Source organism: Ochotona curzoniae, unplaced genomic scaffold (genome assembly GCF_017591425.1).
Source record: "Ochotona curzoniae isolate NIBS_2020 unplaced genomic scaffold, NIBS_Ocur_1.0 scaffold_1037, whole genome shotgun sequence".
Taxonomy (NCBI): domain Eukaryota; kingdom Metazoa; phylum Chordata; class Mammalia; order Lagomorpha; family Ochotonidae; genus Ochotona; species Ochotona curzoniae.
In genome coordinates, this window is record NW_024467083.1 from 26,984,401 (window position 1) to 27,009,322 (window position 24,922).

Sequence of the window (24,922 nt, forward strand, 5' to 3'; positions counted from 1 at the left end):
CCCTCGAGGACAAGTATCTACACGCTGACCAAAAGGATAAAGCACTGTGGTTCGTGATCTGGACAACGTGCTCGATCAGCTCTAATGGACAGAGCTCTCTGCAGGGCTGGCGTTGTCCACTGCCTGTGCTGCCCAACAGCAGAGCGCCCAGCTACAGGTGGCCCCTGAGCAACTGAAATGTGGCTAGCATGCCTAAAGGACTCTATTTCTTACTCCACGTAAGATCTTTTTATTTAGATAGCCACATGCACCTGGTGGTACCCATATTGGTCAGCACATTGTCTGGGACATTTCTTCCTCTACACATCAGTTAAAAAATAACCAATCAAGGATTGTGGTTCATATTACTAACCTTTTCTAAAAGTGTGGGTATTCATATAGTTAATCCATTTGAACACCAAAGAAAATCTACTGTGATGGTCTCTGTGTCTTACAGAATCTGTCCTCAGTTTCAGAATCTTCAGATCTAGTGTTGATCCTGACCTCAGCAATCAACTTGTTGAAACTCTTCTTCTGACCAGTTAAAAACTTGAACCTCAGACAAGATTAAGTGGCTGGTCCAAGGAAACACAGCTAGTCTTGGCAAGAGCTGTACTGTTTTTTGTGACAATATGTTTCTTTGCATCTTCCTCCATGACCAAGCAATCTACCTGTTCCTGAGCAGACATCCATGACTGAAAGGCTCCACAACAACAATGAGCATCCACTACCCTTGCAAATGAGGTTAATCAAAGCAGTCCACATCTATACTCCTACAGGGCTTGGTAGCTTCAGCTCATACCAGAGTGTTTGCCGTGGCCCAGGTGGATCTCCCAAGAAAACTGAGACAGTGGGCATGCTGCCCTAACATCTTACATTCCCTGGTCCTCACTGAACATTCAATCAACTTTGTACTAGGGCAGAGTCCTGACTAGGCACCTTTACCGCCCAGCATCTTTAGAGACCTATGGTGCACAATCTATTGTGGGAACTTCCGAAACACTTTCAAACAAGCTCCAGCACCATTTCATTCAGGTTGAGTAGAGGTGAATAAACACAACATCACCCAAGCACTGCTGCCTTTGATAACTCAGTGAATGCAAGATGTTCAGTCACTGAGATGTCTGCATTTTATCACAATCATTTCATGAAATCTTGCCCTGCACAATAGTAGAAAACACAGCTTTCCTGGCTGTAAAGGAAATGACCTGTCTTCTCAGTGCAGATTAAGAAAACACACTTTTCACATGGTTTTCTTTTGGAGTCCTGGGCTAGAAAACCACTCTGTGGCTGAGAAGCGTTCCACTTTCTACAAGGTAAGGATCTTCACGCCCTTACCTCTTAGTGGTGGTTCGGTCATGCCAGACCTACATGGCAAGATGACTCCTGATTACTTTCAAAGAGTAAGTAAAGTAGGAACTAGAAAAGGTCATGGTCACTGGTTTCGAAGAATTTTTGCTAACAGGCTCTGTCCTCCACTCAGCTTTGTCAGCCCTTCTGATGCCACATCTACCTTGCTGGGTAATGGTCCCTCTCTGATTCACTGGGGAGCAGGATGTTATATATGATTCTGACTTCCTCCAGAATTAAACAGAGGCAAAGGGAGAATGCCCCATCTCATCCCATACTTTAATTAATGAACTTGCTCATTTTTGAAACACACACACACCCACATACACCCACATAACCTTTGGACACCTTGAAAGCTAAAAAATCTGTCCCTTAAAGTTAACTTGATTTTTCCAAATAGATCTTTCACATTAAACTGACATTTTTATTTTAAAGGAACTATTTATCCAAAGCTTCAGTGAAGTCCTCATGTTGTGATTCTCAGAAGTTCAGAGCCTCTGACCATACACAATGTCCCTTCTCTAGATTCAAGAAAGGATGCATATTTTCTAATGGCTGCTTGACCCTACAAAGTACACAGTAATTAAATAAAAAAGACCTACAATAAACCTTGGGTGAAAATCTTAAGCATTATACAAATGTGTTCTTATCACTGAGGTAAAATATTCACACTTCCATGGACTTTTTAGATTGAGGATGCTATAACGACTAAGAACATGAACTCTAGAATTGGATTATCTAAGTTTGACTTTGCTTTTGTGACTACTTGATGTTAGGCAAGTCGTTTTTTTTGGGTTTTGTTTTTTTTTTTTGTAATTCATTTTTAGCATGATTAATTGTATTATCCACTCCAAACAGTTATGTGAACTTCAAAAAGAGTTTACTGATTTTGAAGTGCATAAAACAGAGCTTGGAACTTTCATGCAAAATATAAGATCAATAAATATATAGGTAAACAAGCATGTCATATACATGTATCTAGAGGAGCTGTATAAGGGAGACTAACATATTGAGAAGTAGAGATACGTTACAGCATGCATCTTTACTCCTGAATGAAAGAAGGACTCCCAATGAAACTATTAAATGTAGGTTGACAGTAGGATGCTAGACATCCTACCATTGTCTATACCCAGTGTCATAATACACTTAAGTAGCAGAATGATGCACTTGGGACTGCTGAGGGACTGCACTATTGAAATAATATAGGGGAAGACAGTGTGGGGGGGGTGGGGAGGACAGAGATGCAGAGGGTGGAAGGGGAAACCCCTGAGCCTATGGAACGGCATCATGAAAAGGATAGATAGATAGATGGATAGATAGATAGATAAATAGATAGATAGAAAGATAGAAAGGAAGAGTTTGGCACACAAATATGTACCCTTATTGAAAATTGTCACTCTTGTTATCAGCAAGCTAAAGAGAGCCCATGGGCAGCAAAAAGTCAGAAAAAACTCAGAAAGTCAGAGGCTCTGGACCTTAAAGGTGTCGGCAGAGGCTCCACACCTACGGCTCTTCATGATCTTGGTGGGCTCTCCCTGCACTTCTTTCTAAATCTCTTTCCCTTAGCAGGAGTTGAAATACCACGTTGCTCCCCCTGCTCCACAGGAGTTTATAAAGCACAGGACTGTCAGCGAATCAGGGCTTTACAAACGGGAGTCAGCAGCATTCCTCATCACTGCCTTCAGTGCCATGCTGATCTATCCTTCACAGAAGAACTCACTGGAGTATCGTTTCATTCTGTTGGAACAAGTCCAAACTGGGTGATCAAGATCATTTGCCTCTAACCCTACTCTGCCATCACTGTTATTTACCCCCTTTTAGTCATTCCAATGGAATCAAGAGAAAGGGGGTAATATTTTCCTGTAGAATTGATTAAAACACAGCAGGGGTAAATTTACTCATTTTGAAAGGGAATTTGAATGCTAAACCTTGCCATGCCAAGTGTCTTTTTTCCTCAGTGATGGTCTTTTGTATTAAGTTATCTCCAGCCCATCTTGCTTTCACCCCCAGGCACTGTGCCATGTACTCATTACAAGATTGCACGTTTATGTCAGGAGCCAACAATTACTGATTTCATAGTTGTATGCTGTATCAAAAAACTCAAGGCAAAAAGTCTCCTATCAATCCACCTATCAACCCCATAATTTCACCTGTATTCATTCCCTTCATGACTTAAGAAAACATCAAGAGTATATATATGTGGGTATATATATGCATATATATGTGAGTATATATATACAGTCTTCCATAGCTTCTGCCAAGAAACAAAATTCTTTATCTCAGGAGATTCTGATCTTGAAACTGAAGTCAAAGAAAATGGTTCAATTCCTTCCTAAGATGTTTTTTTCTGGAATAGTTAAGTAACTTTCAAACAAATTACAATCCAAAACACTTTTGGGGGTGTGCGATTTCACTATGGTAATTATTCAATAAAATTGGAGTCACCCATCCTTAGGCTGATGGGAACATGTGTAAATTAGAGTTGTTCTAGGCAGACATGGAGACATGACCACTGTGTTTACTCTGCAACATTCCAGAAATTCTTCCTGGAGCTAGTGCTGTGGCAGAATGGGTAAAGCTTCTGCAATACCAGCATCCCATGTGAGTGCCAGTTTGTGTCCCAACTGCTCCAGGAGTGATCCAGCTCCCTGTTAACATGCCTGGGAAAGCAGCAGAGGATGGCCCAAGTGCTTGGGCCCCTGGGTCCACATGGGAGACGTGGAAGAAACTCCTAGGATTCCTGAGTTTGCCCTGGCCTAGCCCTGGCTGCTGCAACCATTTGGGGAGATTACTCTCTTGCTCTCTTTCTCACTCACTTTCTAACTCTTTAAATTAAAATAATAATAATAATAAATCTCAAAAAAAATTTTTTTTCTGCTCATAATCTTTTTGTTTTTTCTTCCTCAAAGAACATAGCAACAGCCTTTTCTAGGAACATGTAGAGACAACACTCCCAGTGCAAGTTTCTCAAACCTCCGTCTTGCCTTCTACCACAGCTCCCAGTTTGGGCAAGGAGATTGTGGGAGGATTTCCAAGGCGAAGCGACACTTCATAATTGTGGGGAAAGTGCAATGTTGGTAATTTAGTCTCACTGCTTTGAGGAGAGAATTTCAAGTTTCTTCTTCTTCCTTAAGATAAGTAAATGCTCATTCCACAGCCTCACTTTGACTTGGAATTTTAGGACAACCATCAAGAGGCTAAATAAACAAAAAAGATATATCCTTTCTGTATTTTTCTCATAAAATTTTTAAAGTATGAAATCAAATAGTTTCTGCTGGCCTTTGATACTTTCATTCGATAAGTAATGTTCTGCTGTCTCAACTAAAGCAGCTGAAACGCTAACACTTTATTCATAAAAAGAAGTACACTGTTCCATTCAGCACAAATGTCAACAGTTTCCAAAAAAAAAATATAGCTTAATGTGCAGGGCAAATAGTGCTGAACATAATCTAACCCCAAAGTTCTGATCCGATGGCACAGTACTTCCTCCTTCTCTGTAACTGTCAGAGATCATTGCCCTCAACAGCCTATAAAACTCTAAGTGATATAAGCAAATAAAACTGCTTTTATCATCAATGGACACAGATGGAAATTCGTGATTTATAAAGCCTGTATACACACATGGCTTTACAGTTTTGAGACTGAGAAAAGTACCTTAATGATTTTTATGACTGCAATAAGCAGCAGGGCATCCTTGCATTATATACTAAAAGCAAATCTCCAAGCATTTGTTGGACAATGAGCTCTTCAAGGGAACGTGGCCAACGATCTGATTCACGTCCTTAACACCCTTCCTCTTCATAGTACTTCAGATCAGTTTTTTGATGTTGCCTAACTTTTTATTTTATCCTCCCAGTTTTACAGAAAGAGTGTGGTAAACATTTTTACATCTGAAATTTTACTTTTACCGACAGAAAAATATAGAGTAACAAGAATAATTAGCACATCACTTTTAATTATTCTATTTCAAATCTGATGAAACCAGTATTCTCAGCTGTATAGTTCGGAGTTTCCCTTCCAATTGTCATTCTTTGTCAGAGGCAAATTTTCTATTTGTGAAATTCATCCTGGCTCATGTGTTTACATAGAAAGCAACTGGGGACTTACCGTTAGTCAGTACTCAAGACTATTCAAAAGTAACTGCCATTTCCTAATCCTGTTTTATAAAGATATTGTTGCAAACAGTGAATGGCTTAAATCACACTCCAGAAATACCCCAAGACTCAAATTGTCATCCTAAGAAATTCTAACGGATTAGCCTATTGGCTCATTTCTTTTGACTTTTTTTTTTTTTTAATTATTGGGTTGTCTTATAACAGCTCCATATTTCCAATTGTTCTTTTTATGATACCAATGATTTTATGCTACCACTCCCTGGGAGTTGACCTTAAGAGAGAAAACATATACATGTCTCACCAATTGTTAGCTTAATAAAAAGGTGAGCTAATTTATTCTACTTCTAAAGCAACTTCCTGAAGGCAACGTAGAGGGCAGACTTCAAGTGTGGGTTATGGAAGTCTAACCCCTTCCTCGCAGGACCTTGGCTACAGAGCTGAAGACCACTACCTGAGGCGCCTTGTTGGAAAAGGAAACTGGAGCATTTTCAGGCTGGCAAATGTGAAGCCTCTGTCATGCTTATAAAACGATCATGAAGCCAGAAAACAATGACTTTATCCTACCACTGGGAACCAGAGCTTTCTCATTTCAGCTCAAGGAACGCAAAGGTACTATTGTTCTCTATAAGGTTCACAGTCCAAAGAAAGGAAGTTTAGGTAGATCAATCTTTATTTTACAAAGAAATGAATAATTTCCAGTGTATATGACCTTCTGTTTTTCCCTAACCAGAAGCCCTCAATCTGCCTTATAATCAAGGTAAAGAAAATTCAAATCAAATTTCTTTATCCAGTTTGAAGTTATGAACCTCTTATAACCCAGATACTGAATTAGAAGTGTAAGTAAGCTTTTATGGACATCTGCCATAAAGAATCATGAAGGTATAAACTGTGTAAGTAGAATATACTAAAGAACCTTCTAAGAGGCTTGGATCTAATACTCTACAAGATTTTTTTTTCTTTAACTTAGTAGATCTCTTATTGTACAACTGGAACATTTTTTAAAAGTATGAACAAAAATGTATTTTCCCTAAGAAGTAGAGGTACTAAAATTATTTTCCCTGCCCACAGCAGAATAAAAAGAAGTTAGTGTATAAGATTTAGGTGAAATTGGTTAATAAAAGCAAACCCCTCTGAAGTAAAAGGTTAATCTAATTAAAATAGCCCAATAATACCTCTTCAAAAAAGTCCTAATTTGGCTAGGTAGACAAAAAGAGACCACCGGGGAAATGTTGATTAGAGCTGTTAAAATGTTACTAAACTAACAATGATCAGAGTTCAGTAATTCAGTTTAAACCTGTAAAAGAAAGTTAGAGGAAATTTGTGCCATAAAGATTTCTATTTCAATCATTAAATAAATTTCATCAGTTTTTTTTTCAACTCTATATCCTAAAAAACAGACTTCATCTACCCTGACCTCTTAAAACGCTACATATTATTCAAAGATAAAATGCGGCAAAAATGAAACCTGTCTATATTTTTCACAATTTAAATTCTATATTTCTGATCATGCATGACCTAAGTAAAAATTTACTGCATTATTTTTATTTCAAGAATTCTTTATTCAAGCGCAAGATTCTATAAACACATGATGTTTTATCTAAAATTAGTATAATGTTAGAAAAGTGCCTGACAAAGGTAGAATAATCCAATAAGAGAAAGAATCATGCTCCTGGAAAGAGAATGGAATCATATTATACTAGGTTAAACATGATTAAATGAGTGATGTGTCAATCACAGCACCACCTATCGGCAGTTTATAGACAAAACTGAAACATAAAATTATAACACAAAATTGTTAAAATAGTAAGCTTCTCCTGGTAACACCATTTGCAAGCCTCATTCTTGCTCTCAAGACCAGAAAGTTAGTACCACATTTTAATTGCATTTATGGTGTCAAGATCAAACTCTTAATTCATTCTTCTATCAATCTACTTTTGTTGGAGGTTGAAGGAAGCAGGTGTACTTATTATTTATCACCATATTCACCATGAGCTCTTAGACCCACAAATCACCCACATCTGAATCTTAACACAGTCTTCAAAAGCTTCCTTTGTCTATTAGTAAAATTAAAGACAGACATCCTCTGAAGGCCTTGCTGTAATGATGTGACAGACTGGTCATTGATGGGCTGACGTTTTTACTGCTCACCTCCATTACCCACCCACCTCACTTCTGGGAAGTCACGGAAAGTTTCAAGTTGGAAAGGGTCTCTTAAATGCAGATACCTAGTTCTGTTTTTATGGGGTTTTTTTTCCCCCCAAAGTTTTTTTTCCCTTTCAATAGCTACTAAAATACTAGAATGATATATCCGATAAGGGATTATCTTAGGGGCTGGCTGTGGTGTAGCATGTTAAGCTGCCATCTATGATGCAGAATCCCATGGGGTGCTATGTGGGAAGGTGCTCACTCTGATACAGCTCCCTGCTATTGCACCTGTGGAAATCAGTGGAGGACAGCCCTGCTGTGAAGACCTGCAGGAAGTTCTCTACTCCTAGGAATTGTGGTCATCTGGGGAGTAAACCAACAGATTTTTTTTCAACCTTTCTATCTCTCCCTCTGTGTAACTCTGCTTTTCAAATAAAAATAAATCTGAAAAAAAAAGAGGTGAGCTTATATCTGCCAATCTTTGCAAACTACTTACAAGATTCCAGAATGTTTCTCCAGAAGAAGAGTTCTTCCTATCATTTTAGTCTGACTGAAGCTCTGTTACAGGAATAGGTAAAATTATGGGACCTTGGAAGGAATTCGGACTGTAATGTAAGCCATGTCAACTCAGGAATGTGAAAGAAATAAAACACTATGTAAAAACAAAAACAAAAAAAAAAGGAATGTGTTCCACCTAATTTAGAAAGGGCACTCCATCACATCTGTGGCACTGCAAAGCCTCAATCCCTATTCCAAACCTATATCCAGCAGAAATAAGAAACCTCATGGTGCTGAGTCTACAATGCTCCAAAGTTATCTAGTTACTTTCCACACTTATGACATTTAAGATACCAGAAACACAATCTCCAGTGCCCTCTACCTTCTGTCACAAGAAAGCACTGAGACAATGACTAATTTCTATGAACACCAACCTAAGACATTTCTTTCTGAACTATTCAAGCACTTCAGAAACCATAGCCTATTACTTGTTTTAATACGAAGAAAAGCATATGCACTAAATATTGACAAGTATAGGACTCCACTGCCACTACCAACTGGAAGTTCCGAAGCAATATTCTCTTCAGCCTGTAAGTTATTTGGTGAAATACTGAATTGAAAGGGAGACACTACACTTGAAATTACCTTTGTACCTTAATAATTTTGACTCTAAAAGAACTTTCTTAAAGTTCTGTTCTGAAATTAAAGAGATCAAAGAAGAAATCATTTTAAATGGAATTCAGTCTGCACCTTTTTACTTTCACCTGTTTTCAATAGCCAAGTCTGAAACAACAGTAGGGATAAAGGTTCACTGTAAGCACCTTAATGGCCTTTGCCTTGATCTTTAACTTGGCCTTTCCAACACCTGCAGTCTACTAGTACGAGACCATACCTAGTTTTGATTTACTTTGTCCTTTGAATTGATTAAAAATGCTCTCATTCAAAGAGCTGCAGTTCATTGAATGGCAAAAATAATACACACACATGCATTTACAACATGATATGGAACATATGAAATGGATTGTGAAACTGGGAAGGAATAAACTTTATTGGCCCATAGAAGGATGAGGGAATGAGAAGGGGCTAGGGCAAAGAGTGAATATGGGTGGAAAAACTAAAATGGAATGATTTAATATGTGCAAATACACTTTGTAACCTCCACCGTCAATTTATAGATAGTTATATACAGTGAGATACAGGCAGGCTAACGTGAGTTCCACTTTGTAGTTGATGCTATTTGTACCAGTTTTATCATGAGTGAGTCACCATTTGATTCTGCCGAACCAGACAAGGCTCCCACTGGTTAGTGTAAACAAGGTTTCCATCCTGGGCTGCAGGCTGACCCGCCAGTGCTCAGAAGGCATGCTCGTGACGGACTCGCACACTCTCCAGTTGCCCACCTCCAATGGCGGCCAGCGTCTCCAGCCTGCTTAAGCGCTCCAGGCTTCTTCCGAGAACTTCTTCTAGTCGACTGCGTAACACCTGGGCCCCTTCCAATTCCACCTGCAGAGTTCGGTCTCTTTCGGAGCTGATTAAATACGCCGTGTGGAAGGAAAGTGGATTAGTCATCAGGTGAAATTAATCTACATGCATTTCCCCAAGAGCCACCAGCACCACTCTAAGGCACGAGACATCCTGAAGTCACCGTTGTGTAGGACACAGTAACTGCAAGGAGCCTTTGTTGAGGACAACAGCGGTCACCACTGCCGGGCTAGCAAGGCTTACCCTCTCGTTTACAGTGAGTCCCTCTACACTGCATTCTACATAAAACTACAGCTTCTAAGTCGTACCTCACACCTCAAAAGTTCATAGAAGAGAAATTTCACCATCTAAAAGCTTTAGTTTTTGAAAAACTAAAATCAAGGAAAAGCAAAATATGTTCTCATTTGCTGTCAAACTTGACAATGCTCTGAAAAGGAACCAGTTGGAAAGACTAAAGATGCAGAGGTTCTTCAAAAAGTAACACAATCAAGTGGTCCCATCGTGTAGTTACTCTGATTATCATTATCCTGATGTGGAAGGAAAAATGTTTTTTAAATGTCAATAATAACTTAGAAGAAACTGAATAGTAAAAGAACAAAAATTTGGAAAGAAGAAAAAAGAAACTGGGTGGGGGGGAGGGGTGCAGTACTACGCAGGAAGCCAAATTAAAAAAAAAAAAAAAAGACCTAGAAAGACAGATAAAATCAAAGTCAAGTGGTATAAGAAATTGCATTGTGATGGCTCTTGTTCATCCTGGGGTGATATTTTAGCCATAACAATGAATATATTTTCTTGAAGATACTGAATGAGCATCAAGTCCATAACAGTCTCACTGTTATAATGTCCTTTAACAGGACAGGAAGCACAGGAAAAGAACATTCCCTGAGTGTGCACTCTTATGAGGCATTCTCATTTAATCTCTGCAAGAGGTATGTGAAATAGGTACCATTCCTGACTTAAGACTTAGACACCAGCTCCAATATAACAAACGACAGAAATGGGTGACTCCATTACTTATTCCTGATTTCCTTTTTTCCTCCTCTTTGGTACCACACACATCTAAACTTCATGAAGAATGAAAAGAACAGAAAATTTTTACAAAGAGTAAAAGGCAAAAAGAGTCCCTCTCTTACTTCTCTGGATGGGCATGGAACTTCACCAGACTGCTATAGAGCTGCCTCTCTGCTTGTAAGGCCTCATTGAGCCGACTCCGTTCATCTACCAGGCCTTCTAGCATCAGCAGCAACTGAGGAAAGAAGAGAGAAGAAGCAATGGCACATGGGAAAGTGAGACACAAAACTTTTGGGAGAGAAACAACAGAAAAATGCATTAGCATGTAGTGTGATTAAAAAAGCCAATGATCTTATGACCTGCCTCAGTTTCCCATAGTATATCACAGTGTGTGAATCAATGTCATATGCACTATATGTTTTTAACTTCAAAACCCTAAAAGGCAAAATTCAAACATGGGAGCAATAAGAAAGAGGAGAGGGAAACCAAACACAAGAAGCTGAAAGAAAGGATTGAGAGAAAGGAAGGAAGGAAGGAGAAGAATGGGAAAAAAGAGGGAGGGAGGAGAGGAGAGAACATACACAATATAAAATTATATTTGCTGACTCTTTCATAAGCAGCTGAGCTTGACATGTTTTCCCTTTCTTTATGCTACGGTAAAAAAAAAAGGTAGGTATTCTGATAACTTACCTGTTGTCTTCGGTTTCCTGAGATGTCTTGACCCTGGGATTCCACAGAAGCAACTTTTTCCCGAAGAAGTAAGACTTCCTGGGTCAGGCGTTCCATAGCTGGTATGTCTTCAGGATCAACCAGTTGCATTTGCAGGTCCTACAAATAAAATAAATATAGATAAAACAGTAATAATAAAACACTGTTAAGAAGCAAGGGAACCAATGCCCTTAAAACAATCTGCTGTATTTGCAAGTGGAATATGGATAAGCACTGGTCAAGGGACTCAGCATAGCCAAATACTATAGGCAGATGTCCCATGGGGATTCTGAGCTATAAACGTTCCCAATGGTCTTTAAGAAGCTTTGCGAGACCTTTATGAGATCTTCTTTGATCTGTATGTTCCTAGTGAGGGACTCCAGATCGGCAGCCTGCACCTGCAGCTCCTCCTCCTGTGCAGCCATCATGGACTGTAGAGCGGAAAGTTCCATCTGTGGAGACAAGCAATCCTCAACTTGGTAGTAGAGCAAACAATATCTGTCCCATTCGCACTTTTAATACTGAGGCAAATGCTTTCCCATTCATGCCATTATCAGCAATCAGCATGAAAGGATGCTAGAACATGGGTAGTGCTCTACTGTATCAGATCAATACACTACGTGATACAGTGCCTATAAATGCTGTATAAGAAGCTATGATTGTTGTTTGTTCTCTACTTAGCACAATAAACTACACCAATTGTTTTTAGCATATTACATCTTTCCTGTAAATACTGACAGCACATCCATACAATTTTTATAGTAATATTTAAGTTATTTTTTATTTAAAAAAAAGTTTAAATCAGCATTTTAAAGTAATTCTTAAAAATTTGGTAAGATGGGGTTGCTGCCGTGGCACAGCAAGTAAAGTCATTGCCCACGATTGCCAGTATTTCATATGACTGCCAGCTCATATCCAGCTGTTCCACTTCTGATTCAGCTCCCTGCTAATGTCCTGAGAAAAGCAACAGAAGATGGCTCAAGTGACTGGGTCCTGGCCTCTTGAGAAAGATTCAGATGAAGCTCCTGGCTCCTGGCTTCAACTTGGCCCAGCATTGGCTACCTGGTCATATGAAGAGTTAATCACTAGATGGAGGATACCTTTCTCTCTTTCAAGACAAATAAATACATCTTTAAAAATTAGGCAAGACAAGTGAAGACAAATGGAGCATATATAGGATAGTTTAAAGTGTAACCAAATTCATAAACAAAGCAGCACCTCTTTCCTTAACCACATAAAATTTAAGAGTAAAAATTTTAGTCATGCATCTTCAATTACATCAGTACGTTGACCCCTGACAATCTATTTGCTGATTCTGAATGACTGGTGTGATAGACGAAAGGCTTCTCCATGCAGAGGTCAATCAGGGTAACTGAAGTCTTTCTGAATCACGTACTCAGCTTGACAGAGGCAGAGGGACTAACCTCAAGAAGTGCAGAGGGACAGAACGAACCAGATCCCTCCCCTGGGAGGCAGCAGCCTGCAGAAAGCCTGTTGGTACCACTGCCTCCACACTGGCAGATCTCCCCGCCACACAGCGATCTACCAAGCCCACTGTCCCCAGGAACAAGGTGGGAGAGTCTGCCTAATTTGGCGGGGGAGTGAGAGGGGAGTCAGGGATGATAGCATGTTCACTTGGCTCTTGCATTAAGAGCATTTAAGATTTAAATCTTAAAATCTTTTTTTAAAAAGATTTATTTATTTTTATTGGAAAGGCGGATTTACAGAGAAGGAGAGAAAGAAAGAAAGATCTTCCACCTACTGGTTTACTCTAAGTGGCCACAAGCAGCCACAATGGCTGGAGCTGAGTTGATTTGAAGTCAAAAAGCCAGGAGATTCTTCCAGGTCTCCCACATGGGTGCAGGGTCCCAAGGCTTTGGGCCATCCTCCACTGCTTTCCCAGGCCACAAGCAGGGAGCTGGATGGGAAGTGGAGCAGCTGGAATAGGAATCGGTGCCCACGTGGGAATCCTGGCATGTGCAAGGTGAGGATTTGGCCACTGAGCCATTGGGCCAAGTCCTCCAAGAGCTTTTACCAATAATAAAGTCAGCAGGCAGAAGTACAGAACTATCTGCCATACCTTCCTTTTATTTCTCAATTCCCAGACCGGGGGCCCTCTTCAGAGACCTCTATAAGTACCAAGTATCTGCTCCATGGGAACAAAAATGAAAGTAAGACCTCCATCACAGCATGAAAAAACTCTGCAGGCAGACTGACACAGGTTTTAAGTCTGGACATAACCTCACTGACAAGCATTGAAATAGAGGCTCAGTGTCCTCAAATGGAAAATGGAAATAATATTTTCTGTTCATGGCTATGTGAGAATTAGGATAAATTATATGTAATGCATCTGGGACATACTAGGGCATCTGTGAGTGGTAAATACTGCTGCTGATACTGTTAGTGTTACTACTATTTTCGAAGAATAAGAACAATATTTAAAAATTTGGGAAAATCCATATGACAGCTGGTGAATACCTCATATTAGAGGAAATTGATAATAAATACATATGGCTTCAGACTTGGAGGTAGATAGCTGATTAAGGATGCCTGAAGATAAGCAATAGCCAACTCTCATTCAAAATACCCCTTTAAAGGCAGTATAATTTTATAATGCTGAAAATAGGACATAACCAACAAACAAGATCTAGGCTTGCTATATGTGAGAGAAAGAGAAACAGCATATAGAAACTAAATTATCTGACATAAATAACTAGATAAAGAGTAGGTAGAAACAACAACAAAAAGAAAACCAAGAGGGGAACTCGGGGATTTTTAAAACTGGCATTTTAAAATTGCCACACACTCTCACATCCTCAAAATTTACTGAGTCACGCAGCATACATTTGTGGAAAGATGGTAATGAAAGCAAGGGGTGTAATAACACAGCTCCATCCCAAGTATAGGGGTGCAATAAGACAATTCCATCACAAGTGCAGGCACAGGTTTTATACTGTAAATCTAATTATGGCAGAAAGGTAGAATAAAACTGAGGAGCTCTAGGCATTAGCTAGCTAAACTTAATTTAGCCATGATATTGGCGGATCCTCTACAGGAGATGACAGAGCAACATGAATGTTTTTACTATTAGTCTGCAACCCCTTGCTGTGGTCCTAACATTTCTTCTACATTATAGTGGGATATGCAACTATCTGAACAGGGAAGGAAAGGGGAGAGGGATTCTGTAAGGCTAAGGGATTTCTCCTAAGAAAATTATTGAGAACTTTCACTGCTAGAAAGAGTAAAGCGGGCCCGGCGCGATGGTGCAGTGGTTAAGGTCCCTGCCTTGCACGCCCGGGATCCCATATGGGCGCCGGTTCTAATCCCGGAGGCCCCACTTCCCATCCAGCTCCCTGCCTGTGGCCTGGGAAAGCAGTCAAGGACGGCCCAAAGCTTTGGGACCCTGCACCCGCGTGGGAGACCCGGAAGAGGCTCCTGGCTTCAGATTGGCTCAGCTCCAGCCGTTGTGGCCGCCTGGGGAGTGAATCATCGGACGGAAGATCTTCCTCTCTGTCTCTCTTCTCTGTATATCTGCCTTTCTGATGAAAAATAAAATAAATCTTTAAAAAAAAAAAGAGTAAAGCATAAATGATCTGAACCAGAAACAAATTCTTTGTTAAGTGTGGGTAGTCACAAAAGGCCTGAGTTTAAACATTAGTGCTAGCATTTATTAGCTATGTGGCTATTCCTCAAATAATTCCTATTTTTAAAAAGTCAGCTTTTCAGTTTCTTCATCTATAAAAGAGGACCAGTACTGTTTACTTCATGTAAAGTTGTAAAGATGAGTGCTAATTTATTTAAGTACCTACCACAGTACAACAAAACCATGAGGATTCAGTACCATCTATTGATTACACTCAAATTTCTCACTTCATGTCTCTGAAATTATTTTCACGGGTCTAATGTCATTATCACAATTTTAAGTGAATTTTTTTTCACTTTTCACAAGTGTTTGACAAGTGTTTTAGCCCCAGACGCAATGAATAAAACTATTGTTTCAGTACTTGAACATCTTTGGTAGTCTTCATTACAAAACCAAGAGCAACTTGTTGAAATAAGACACATACAATGCCATTTATATTTTTCCTCCAAAATAAAAAAGACATCCCCTTGCATCCACAATCAGGTATTGTTCTTAGAGAACTTTACTCTTTAAAATAGAAACTACTATGAAAAGAAAGTAAGGATTTAGAAATCAAAACTTCCTGGCAAACTTACGTGGCTCTCTCTCTCTTTTTTAGCCATGAGTTCAAGCTCTTCTTTGGCATTACTTAGCTCTTTTTCCAATCCTGCAATAGTGTCCAAGTCTCCTAAAATGAACACAGTTAGCTTTAATCACTATTAGCAATGTAAACTTTGCTATCTCATTTCTGAGGAATTTACTCTGAGGTATATTCCATACATTTGTTTATATTCACATAAACAAGCTATTTTACTTATAACAACAAATACTGCAATCAGCCTACATATTACAAATAATGTATACTGCCTCCCCATCCCAATACTTTTCATGGAGATGATGCGAACTCATAGTGAGTAGAGCCAGCCTTGAAAGACACACAGGACAAAGTGTCAGTCCCAATGTACTTATGTTCAAATCTGGAAACACTTCCTCCAGAATTGTTGAACCCCTGCAAAGCTATCTGAAAAAGATAACCCAGCATCAAACTGAGAGCCCAGAGACACACTCTCAATTCAGTACAGTGTAAGGTTAGCACTTCCCAGAACACATGTGCCTTTAACCTTTCAGGTCAATCTGAACATCTAGTTCAGGTATGGTAGAAGGAAAAACAAAATCTTCCCAAAATTGTTAGCACTAAGGTACAGAAAGAAAAAGTGAGAAGGTTCTTTCATGAAATAAAATGGTTTACTTACGTAGCATGGACCTGGGTGTGCTGGCATCTTCTTTGGCAGTCAATGAAGTGCTACCATCTCTGGATGATACGTGCAGTGAACCCTAAAAATTGGAAGAGTCAGGAGATGTAGGAAGATGGGGACAGGTCTTGAAATATTCTCAGACAATCTGGTATTATAATGATCAAACTGGAGTGGGAATTTGGCCGAGCTGTTAAAGATACAATGGTCTTATCCACTTAAAAAGAGAGAGAGAGAGAGATTTGGAGTCCCAGCATTATAGCCTCGTGGCTGGGGTCCTCGCTTTGCATGCCTGGAATCCTACATAGGTGCCAGTTTTAATCCCGGCAGCCCCACTTCCCATCTAGCTCCCTGCTTGTGGCCTGGGAAAGCAGTTGAGGATGGACCAAAGTCTTAGGACTCTTCACCCACATGTGGGAGACCTGGAGGAGACTCCTGGCTCCTGGCTTCAAATCGGCTCATCTCCGGCCATTGTGGCTGCTCAGGGAGTTTATCAGAATATGGAAGATCTTCCTCTGTCTCTCCTTTTCTCTGTATATCTGACTTTCCAATAAAAATAAACAAAAATCTTTAAAGAACATTTTTTTATTTGATGCCCATGTTCCAAACTGGAACACCTGGATGTGATGCCTGCCTCCATCATCTGAACCCCGCTTTCTGCAAACGCAAACCTTTACAGGCAGCAGTGATACCTCAAGTAACTGAGTTTCTCCCAAACTCATGGGAGAAACTTGGATAGAATGCCTCGCTCCAGGCTTTGAGCCCAGTCAGGGTTCACTATGGGCATTTCAGGAGTAAACAATGAATGGGAACTCTGCCTTTCACTCTCAAATTATGTGTGTGTGTGTGTGTGTGTGTGTGTGTGTGTGTGTGTGTGTGTGTGTGTGTATACACGTGGGCACATACGTAAGAACTGCCAAACTTTACACATTGAATACAAAAGGGAAAAAGACTCCTCTCTATATATCTGATTTTTTCAACAGAAATTAAAAATAAAATCTTTAAATAAAGGAAGGCAAAGAGAATCAGCATGAATACCCAGCAAGTCTGTAATTCTTACTTGCTCAGTCTGCTCTGCAAGTGGAGGGCCACTGGAGGCAACTGCAGCTTGTTGGTGAGAACTGAATGCTTGGGACATCATGTACTCTTTCCCGCCTAGATACTGACGCAGGGCCTGTAACTCTGAATTTCTTTCCATTAGGGCTTGTACCATCTTTTCTGCGGCAGCCTAATAGGAGAAAAAAACCCAAATATAAAAAGATAATTCAGTAGAAAACAAAAGTTGTATTCTTCAGATATTTCTTAAAAGCCAACTACTGACTAAAAAGCCCTTAGGAGACAAAGAAATAGCTTCCCTAGAGCTGTTCTTTCAGTCTGAACTCTCATCACTGAACATTTGTATCACTTGCTCCTTCCAGATTTTTGCCAAATGTCATCTTACCAGATTTGTCTTCTTAGGATGTACTAAGATAGCACTGGCAAAAAGACTTAAACTTTATCAGATGATCCAAGAATCTAAACAAGAAACAAACAAACAAAAAAAAAATCTAGCTTCCTTTGAAAATCAAGCAGGTGGATTCTGAGCCACTGGTCCCTGATACGCATCCACAGTTTTAAGGAGAAAGAAATCTGGAAATGAGGAAAAATTAAGAACTAACTTCGGGACTCAGTCTCGTGGGACAGCATGTTAAGCCACCACTAGCAAAGCTGGTATCCAGAGTGCTGGTCTAAGTCTCAGTTGATCGATTTCCTATCCAGCTCCTTGCTAACAAACCTGGGAAAGCAGAGGATAATGGCAAGTACCTGGGTCCTTGCCACCCACACAGGAAACTGAAATGGAGTTTTTGGCTTCAGCCTGGGCTCAGTGCTTGAAAGAGCTGGGCAATGAACTAGTGGATGGAGGATATCTCACACAATGTTTTTTTTTTCTCCTCCTCTGCCACTTTGCTTTCAAAAATATAAGTCTCTTATAAAAATTAATTTTTGAAAAAAAAGTTGCTTCTGACAAGTTGCACATGATTGAGATTAATGTACCATATTGTTATGAGATCATTTATTCTCACAGTGACTTTTATAAAGCACAGTATTTTTGCCTTAATTCAGATTTCGTAAGAATTAAGGGAAGTATGCTGACCATAAAGTTTTTCCCTATCTTGGCTAAAAATATCAACCATCACTCAAGTTTTGATCAAAGCCAAATCACTCCAGAGCCCATACTCCTTTCTCTCCAAAGGATCAAAACATCAAGAAAGAGAAACTGTCTCTAATGAAGTTTAATAGTGTTTGTAGCATTTAGGCACCCTTACAAATGTAGAGCATCCAGAAAACATTCCACATCTTGATGATGCTTATAAAACTGTAGTATGGTTAACAAACTGAAAGGGAGAAACAGAGCTGACTGTACAAAGACAGACGCATGTTACTGGGTCCAAGCACTTCCTATTTGCACACATGTACCCAGCGGCACTTCTCTGACACATGTGTTGGCCCTTACTTGGCTCTCTTGCTCCCTGGTGCTCATGGACTGCAGCAGGCTCTGAATCTCCATTTCATGCTCCACCGCTTGTTTGTTCCGATCACTTAGCAGGTCCTGCAGCATCCTCTCCTTTCGCTGTAGACGCTGGCACAGCTCCTCAGCTATTTCACTCTGCCCTGGTCCAAGTTTGCAGAGCAATGTTGCACTAAGATCCTAACACAGAAGAGACAACGTAAGTTTCTGAGGGAAACTCTTCTATGCCTCCTGCTACATACTTCTACAAACCTATCGTTACACAAAGGGCTGCGAGATTCTTGTTTTATTCCTATTTCTCCCCCAACTAGAGCAAAGGCCCTGTTTCATAGAAGGCTGTAAATATGCAGTCAGTGAGTGCACATTAACAATACAGAAAAACACCTATTCTGGCCACTAGCTACTGTTCTCTGTGATGGGTCCTTTTCCCATTTGTTCAGCGCACATAGTGATTAACTCTAATGAATAATGAGCACTCGGCTCATTTATTTATTTTCTCTCCAGTATCACTTTGTAGGGGAAGCACAAAATAAGCCGAGGAAATAACGAGCATTTTTTATGAGCAGGATTACGTGGTTCCTATTCCTGCACAGAGAGCCAGCACATGGCAATTAAAGAAGGTGCCAAAATGCCTGGACCTGTCACTTAATGAGCTATGTTACCCTGGACAAGCTCCTTCAGATGCTAATTTTCTTGTCTATAAAATAGGGCTAATAGCATGTCCCTCATAGTCTGATGAGCAGCAGTACGCCCAGACCCATTTAGCCCTTAACAGAATGCCTGACCCAGCCTGAGCACACTAATTAGTAAAGGTTAGCGTACCACTGGTAGAGGTTAGCTATAATACTGTAGACATGTATTTTTATAACTCATTAATGCTCATACAATTTCATTGAGAAAGATAATTTTTAGTTTAGCCATTTTTAGTTAACGGGTATGAAAAAAAGTTCTAGTGAAAGTCTATAGCTTGCCCAGGCACAGAGTGGGATTCTAAACAGGGATCACTGGCCTCCCGGGTGTCAGGAGTCCCTAGAGAGGCTGTGACATCACTAAACCAACTCCCGGAAAGTAACTGAAGCCTTGCCTCTACTTCCTTGTTCCTGTCATGTAAAGACGTCTGTAACTGCTGAATGATACTCTCTTGTTCCTTCTGCCAACGGCTAAATTTGGTTTCCATTTCTTCTTTCAGCCACTGGAGGTTCTGACAGGTCGTAGTTAACTGCTCCACTTCCAGGCCCTTGGCTCTCAGGAGACTCTCCATACTCTACAGGAACACAGAGGACGACTGTAAGTTTGAGGGAGACCCTGCAGTCCTCAAGACAAACAAAAAGACAGATCTATCTTTAAACACTTCCCAAGTTATCGCCCATGAATTCTGCTGCAAGAGGAGAAAACTTAGTGTATCATTTAACAGTGCCGCACTAATTAATTTATTTTTAGAAACTCTTCATTTGTGAGAGACAAATGCAAGACTATACAAACAAAGTATTTTGGAAGAAATACACAGTGTTGCAGAGAGAATGAGGGTCCAATGACAGATGGTAGATATGTAAGCTCTAAAAGGAGTCTTCCAGAAAAGCCCACAATAAACATTCGTAAACAAATGTTCTAATGATAGCCATATAATGGACATGCACATAACGATAACGAGCAGCATAGAATATCATGGTTGCACCTTGTCAATGCTGTGTGTGTACAGACAGGATGAGAAATATACCAGAACTATGTAAATACGAATCAATATCTACTGCTCCCCTCCCCCGAGCCAAGCTCCTGGTATAAAACAAGGCTGAAGTGCCAAAATGTCCCATTCTCACCTTCAGTGATGGCACTCACTGATGACTGTGATTTTTGCTTGTGTATTTTTTTTTTCCTTATAAGGTAAATGATAGAAGAGGCTGATGTTCCAGGCTTGGAATGAAGCGGGGGATTTTGCTCTTACCTGCATGGTAGCTTCGTTGGAGGAGAGGACGCCGCGCAGCCGCTCTAAGTCATGGTCTCGCTCCCGCACGGCGAGATGAAGCTGACGCAGTTCTCGTTCTTTCTCCTCTAGGGCGGAGAACTTTTCATCAATAGCCCGCTGCCAGGAGAGAAAGACTTCTGAAACCCCATAACCTCACTGTCCTGACCGAAGGATGGACAACAGCAAACCACAGCCCCAAAGAGGCAACCTGAGTAGCTGCCGATAAAGAATCATCTCCAGCCATGAGCTAAATGATGACGGTGTACCTCTAGAGCAACTGCCCGATCTTGTATCCGTTGCCGAAGTTTCTCAAGCAACAGCTCGTTTGTTTCGAGGGTTTTGTCTGAGTTCTCTCGATACTGCAGGAGCTCCTGAAATTCCTGAAGAGACCAAAAAAATTTTCCTCTATTCATTTATCTGATACCAACTGAATTCCTCCTCTGTGCCAAGCAATCTGTCAGTTATTCAGAATTTTTAAAAAATGAAATGTGATCACTCCCCCAAAGTGGCATAAGTTTAGCACAGATACCAGACACAATCAGTGGTAATATTCTGCAACACACACAGAACTGCAGACTGCTACAACATGCACACTTGGGGACAGAGGCTGCATTGCCCAAATCTGCCTGAAGGGGTCACTAAGGACCACACATGGGGGTGGGAAAGGAAAGAGGGAGGGGAGAAGCAGAGGAGGAATGGACCACAAGGGTAGGGATGAAACCCTAAATCTACCAAAACTGTATCACAGCAAAGAGAAGATAAAAACAAAAATTTAGACCAAAAAAAAAAAAAACCCAAAAAACAACTACTCTAGGTTTTCCCAAATGAGGAAGTCTTGGGGTGTATCTGTCAGATAAAATATAGACCTATTTAAAAAATTACACACTGAAGGAAATGTCAAGGGCTGTGGTATGACTGAAGTTTAGAGTGGATGGCAGAATCCATCACTCTTCTCAGTACTCTGTTTTTCCCCCTCAAACTTTCGCTGCACCACATGGTATCATCCAAACCACTCGGTAAACATCTGCGCAGGTGTCTTCCCCTACTGAGAGCAGTGACCAAACCAGCCTTCGGAACAGCCAGCGGAACGCCTAACAGGTGCATACTAATCAGTTGCTGAAAATGTACTGTTTCAGTCTTTCCAGGTCTATGTGTATTGCTTCTAACACTGGTCAGCATATTGATTCACAAAATCATATTTTCTGTTTATTTTAAATCCTCCTGATGTCCCCACACTCCACATTCTACATGGAGCAGGTACTCAACACACATGCAATAACACCTTGAAAGGACATGAAAAGGAATTCCAGAGTTCTCTGAAACCAGTTGAGGCTGAAATAGCAACTCACCTGAAGTAGCTGATCTTTGTGGCTCAGACTATGGTTTAGGTGTTGGATGTGTTGTTCCTGAGTTCGTATTTCATTGTATTTTTCAATCTCCAGGGTGCGAAGTTGGTGGCTTTTATTCTGCACGTCTCCCTGCAGCTGCTGCAAGGCTTTTCGCAATTCCTGAATTAAACATATTCCCTTTATCAAAGTCATCTAAAATCTTCACATGGTCATTAGACTTAAAAGTCTCAGCAGTTTCAAGGTATATGGAATGAAGTACAGGGAGTGGCAGAAAGCACCATGCTTAAAGCTACTGTTGGATGTTCACATGGTACAGGAACAGGATTTGGAACACTATGAAAACTGGATGGAGTAGGAAGTAAATCTGACCTTACACTTCAACACTTGTTCTTTTGCTTTACTTAAAGAACACAGATCTGTAACACTAATAGGCATGATTCTGTCTGGACCACACACCTAGATATTGTATGATAAGCTGAAGGACAGAATATTTCAATCATCCTCACAAAGACTATCACTCATCTTTCTGAACCTGTAATGTTATATCTTCCTAATAATAACATCAGTATCCCTTAAGCCATCTGATGTTTCCATTAGACAAAGAGCAAAAAAGTTAAGAATTATTCCATCCCTGTAACCACAACATCAGAAATTTTAATATCTTAAAGGAAATCCAGGGTTAAAACTGAACCAACAGGGGCCTGGCGCCGTGGCGCAGTGGTTAAGGTCCTTGCCTTGCATGCCCGGGATCCCATATGGGCGCCGGTTCTAATCCCGGCAGCCCTGCTTCCCTTCCAGCTCCCTGCCTGTGGCCCGGGGAGGCAGTCGAGGACAGCCCAAAGCTTTGGGACCCTGCACCCGCGTGGGAGACCCGGAAGAGGCTCCTGGCTTCGGATCGGCATAGCATCAGCCGTTGCGCTCACTTGGGGAGTGAATCATCGGACAGAAGATCTTCCTCTCTGTCTCTCCTCTCTGTATATCCGCCTTTCCGATGAAAAAATAATAAAAATAAATCTTTAAAAAAAACTGAACCAACAAACTATTAAGTCACAGAGATTCTTCAAAGTGACACCTTGAAATCTGAATGTTAAAAAGCCTGCAAAAGTTACACTACAAAAATGACCTTTGAACTCTTTAAAAAAAAAAAAAAGATAGCATAAGCTGCAAGTTAGCAAGGTGGAGGAACCACTGGAAGTACATGTTCTTTAAATAAATGCCTGGCCATCCATGCATTCCTCGACACGGGTTCTTTCATACCTTTCTGATTTTTACTTGCCCTTCAAGAATAACCTTAGCTGCCTACTCCTTGGTGAAGTTTTCTCTGACTCCTTTCCTCAGTCCCTCCTGGATATCCCTGTAGGATCCCAGAGACTGGAGTGTCTGTTTATATGACTCTCACACTAACAGCAAGTGGCTTTATGGGAGAGGGCCAGGGCTATTCACCCATGCATTTCCAGAACACAGTCTAATGCCTGGCACAAGGACGGTCAAGAGGACAACCAATGATGCACAGAACTGCTCAGAGTTAGTGAATGACTCAAGAGTTCAACATAAAACCATCCTGCTAAAAAAAAAATTACCATCAGGGCAAAGTCAGAGTTCAAGGCTACAAAACGGTTAATGATTTACCTGGTTATGTTTCCAAGAAGCCTCTTTCTGCTGTTCTCTCTCTCGTGCTGCAGCCTCTACAAACTGTGCACAACGCCTGGCGTCGGCCAGCTGGCGTTCCTTCTGTCGCACTGCCCTCTGGAGCTTCTGTATTTCAAGCTGACTGCAGAACAGGGCACTCTGAAGATCGAGCAGAGCTACCTGCTGCTGAGCTGGCACGGTACCCTCTGAACTCTGACAGGGAGCAGGAATCATGATCACAAACCGGGCAAGCGCAGAGCACCAGAGCAGACTGTAAAATGCACATGCAACCCGGGCCAATGGCAATCTCTCCTGTCTCATGGACCCTCACATACCTGAAGTTGTCCAAGTTGGCTCTGGTGCAGCATTTCTCGAAGCTTTGCCATGGTGTCATTTTGACTTTCAATCACCTGGTACAGCTCCTCGGTCTGAAAAGGAGAGGGAAACTCAACATATTAGTAAATGAACATGCATTCCATGATCTTACCTGTAATAGGATTATTGCAAAACACCAATTCAGGTTAAGCTCCAATTTCTAAGATGTTGACAAGATGCATGTCTACAAAATATAACATATTTGTCTATTCGTCTAATTTCCCCGTAGGTCCTTGATTGCTAGGTATTTTACCTCATTTTCCCTGCTTTTCAGAGTTTCCCTGAGGTTTTGAATGGTACTATCTTGTTTCTGCGATGACTCCTGAGCAGACTTCAGTTCATGGTTCATTTCATTCAGTGTCTCTTGAAGAATCTGAATTCAGCAAAGAGAATCAGCTTATTAGGTCAAGGATTTATTTGTACCACAAATGCAACTGTCAAGTCTTTCTCAAACTGAGGGTCTAAGCCATTCTTTGAGAACTATCACCTTGTTTACATTTTTCCACATACAGTAGCTGATAAAATCTTAAATCACTGAGCAGAAGAGAGCTGCAGGAAAAACAAAATTGGGCCTTCCATATATCACTTCCTCAGTTCTCACACACTGATGTCTGCTGTCATGGGCAGTTGTCCACAAAGGCCACTGTGGATCCGACACACAGACCAGGCAGCATCTGCTGTCTGGCACAGAGCAGGACACCACAATGGCACAGAACCCACGGGCATGAAGAGGTGTGAAGTTACATGAAACCGAAAAGCATACACCTGCTGCCCAGGTGTTTTCACAGATAAAGACTTCATGCACGTTTCCTAAAAGGTCCCAGCAACTGGACTGTGTACAGCAAGTAAAATGCCGACAAGAAACAAAGGGAAGCCCAAACCTATCCATGAAATGTTCCCTAGCTCACGAGGTGTCCACAGAATTAATCTCCCA

General features: G+C 40.8%; 1 protein-coding gene across 4 annotated transcripts in view; it reads right to left on the reverse strand.

Moving 5' to 3' along the window:
• LOC121168386 (myomegalin-like) overlaps nucleotides 1–24,922 on the reverse strand; it is a 143,493-nt gene that overhangs the window by 45,986 nt on the left and 72,585 nt on the right. For 2 of the 4 annotated variants that reach the window (XM_040998444.1, XM_040998446.1), the window contains exons 7-21: nucleotides 24,242–24,361; nucleotides 23,949–24,041; nucleotides 23,614–23,826; nucleotides 21,985–22,143; nucleotides 20,902–21,015; nucleotides 20,615–20,752; nucleotides 19,757–19,936; nucleotides 18,658–18,852; nucleotides 17,224–17,391; nucleotides 16,164–16,245; nucleotides 15,507–15,598; nucleotides 11,624–11,740; nucleotides 11,271–11,408; nucleotides 10,703–10,815; nucleotides 9,488–9,615 (exon numbers count right to left, since the gene is read on the reverse strand). In XM_040998444.1, coding sequence (XP_040854378.1) covers nucleotides 9,488–9,615; nucleotides 10,703–10,815; nucleotides 11,271–11,408; nucleotides 11,624–11,740; nucleotides 15,507–15,598; nucleotides 16,164–16,245; nucleotides 17,224–17,391; nucleotides 18,658–18,852; nucleotides 19,757–19,936; nucleotides 20,615–20,752; nucleotides 20,902–21,015; nucleotides 21,985–22,143; nucleotides 23,614–23,826; nucleotides 23,949–24,041; nucleotides 24,242–24,361 — 2,050 coding nt within the window. Of the gene's footprint in view, nucleotides 1–4,853; nucleotides 4,857–6,445; nucleotides 9,616–10,702; nucleotides 10,816–11,270; nucleotides 11,409–11,623; nucleotides 11,741–15,506; nucleotides 15,599–16,163; nucleotides 16,246–17,223; nucleotides 17,392–18,657; nucleotides 18,853–19,756; nucleotides 19,937–20,614; nucleotides 20,753–20,901; nucleotides 21,016–21,984; nucleotides 22,144–23,613; nucleotides 23,827–23,948; nucleotides 24,042–24,241; nucleotides 24,362–24,922 lie in introns of those variants that run through there. The other 2 variants (XM_040998447.1, XM_040998448.1) reach the window with 2 other exon arrangements.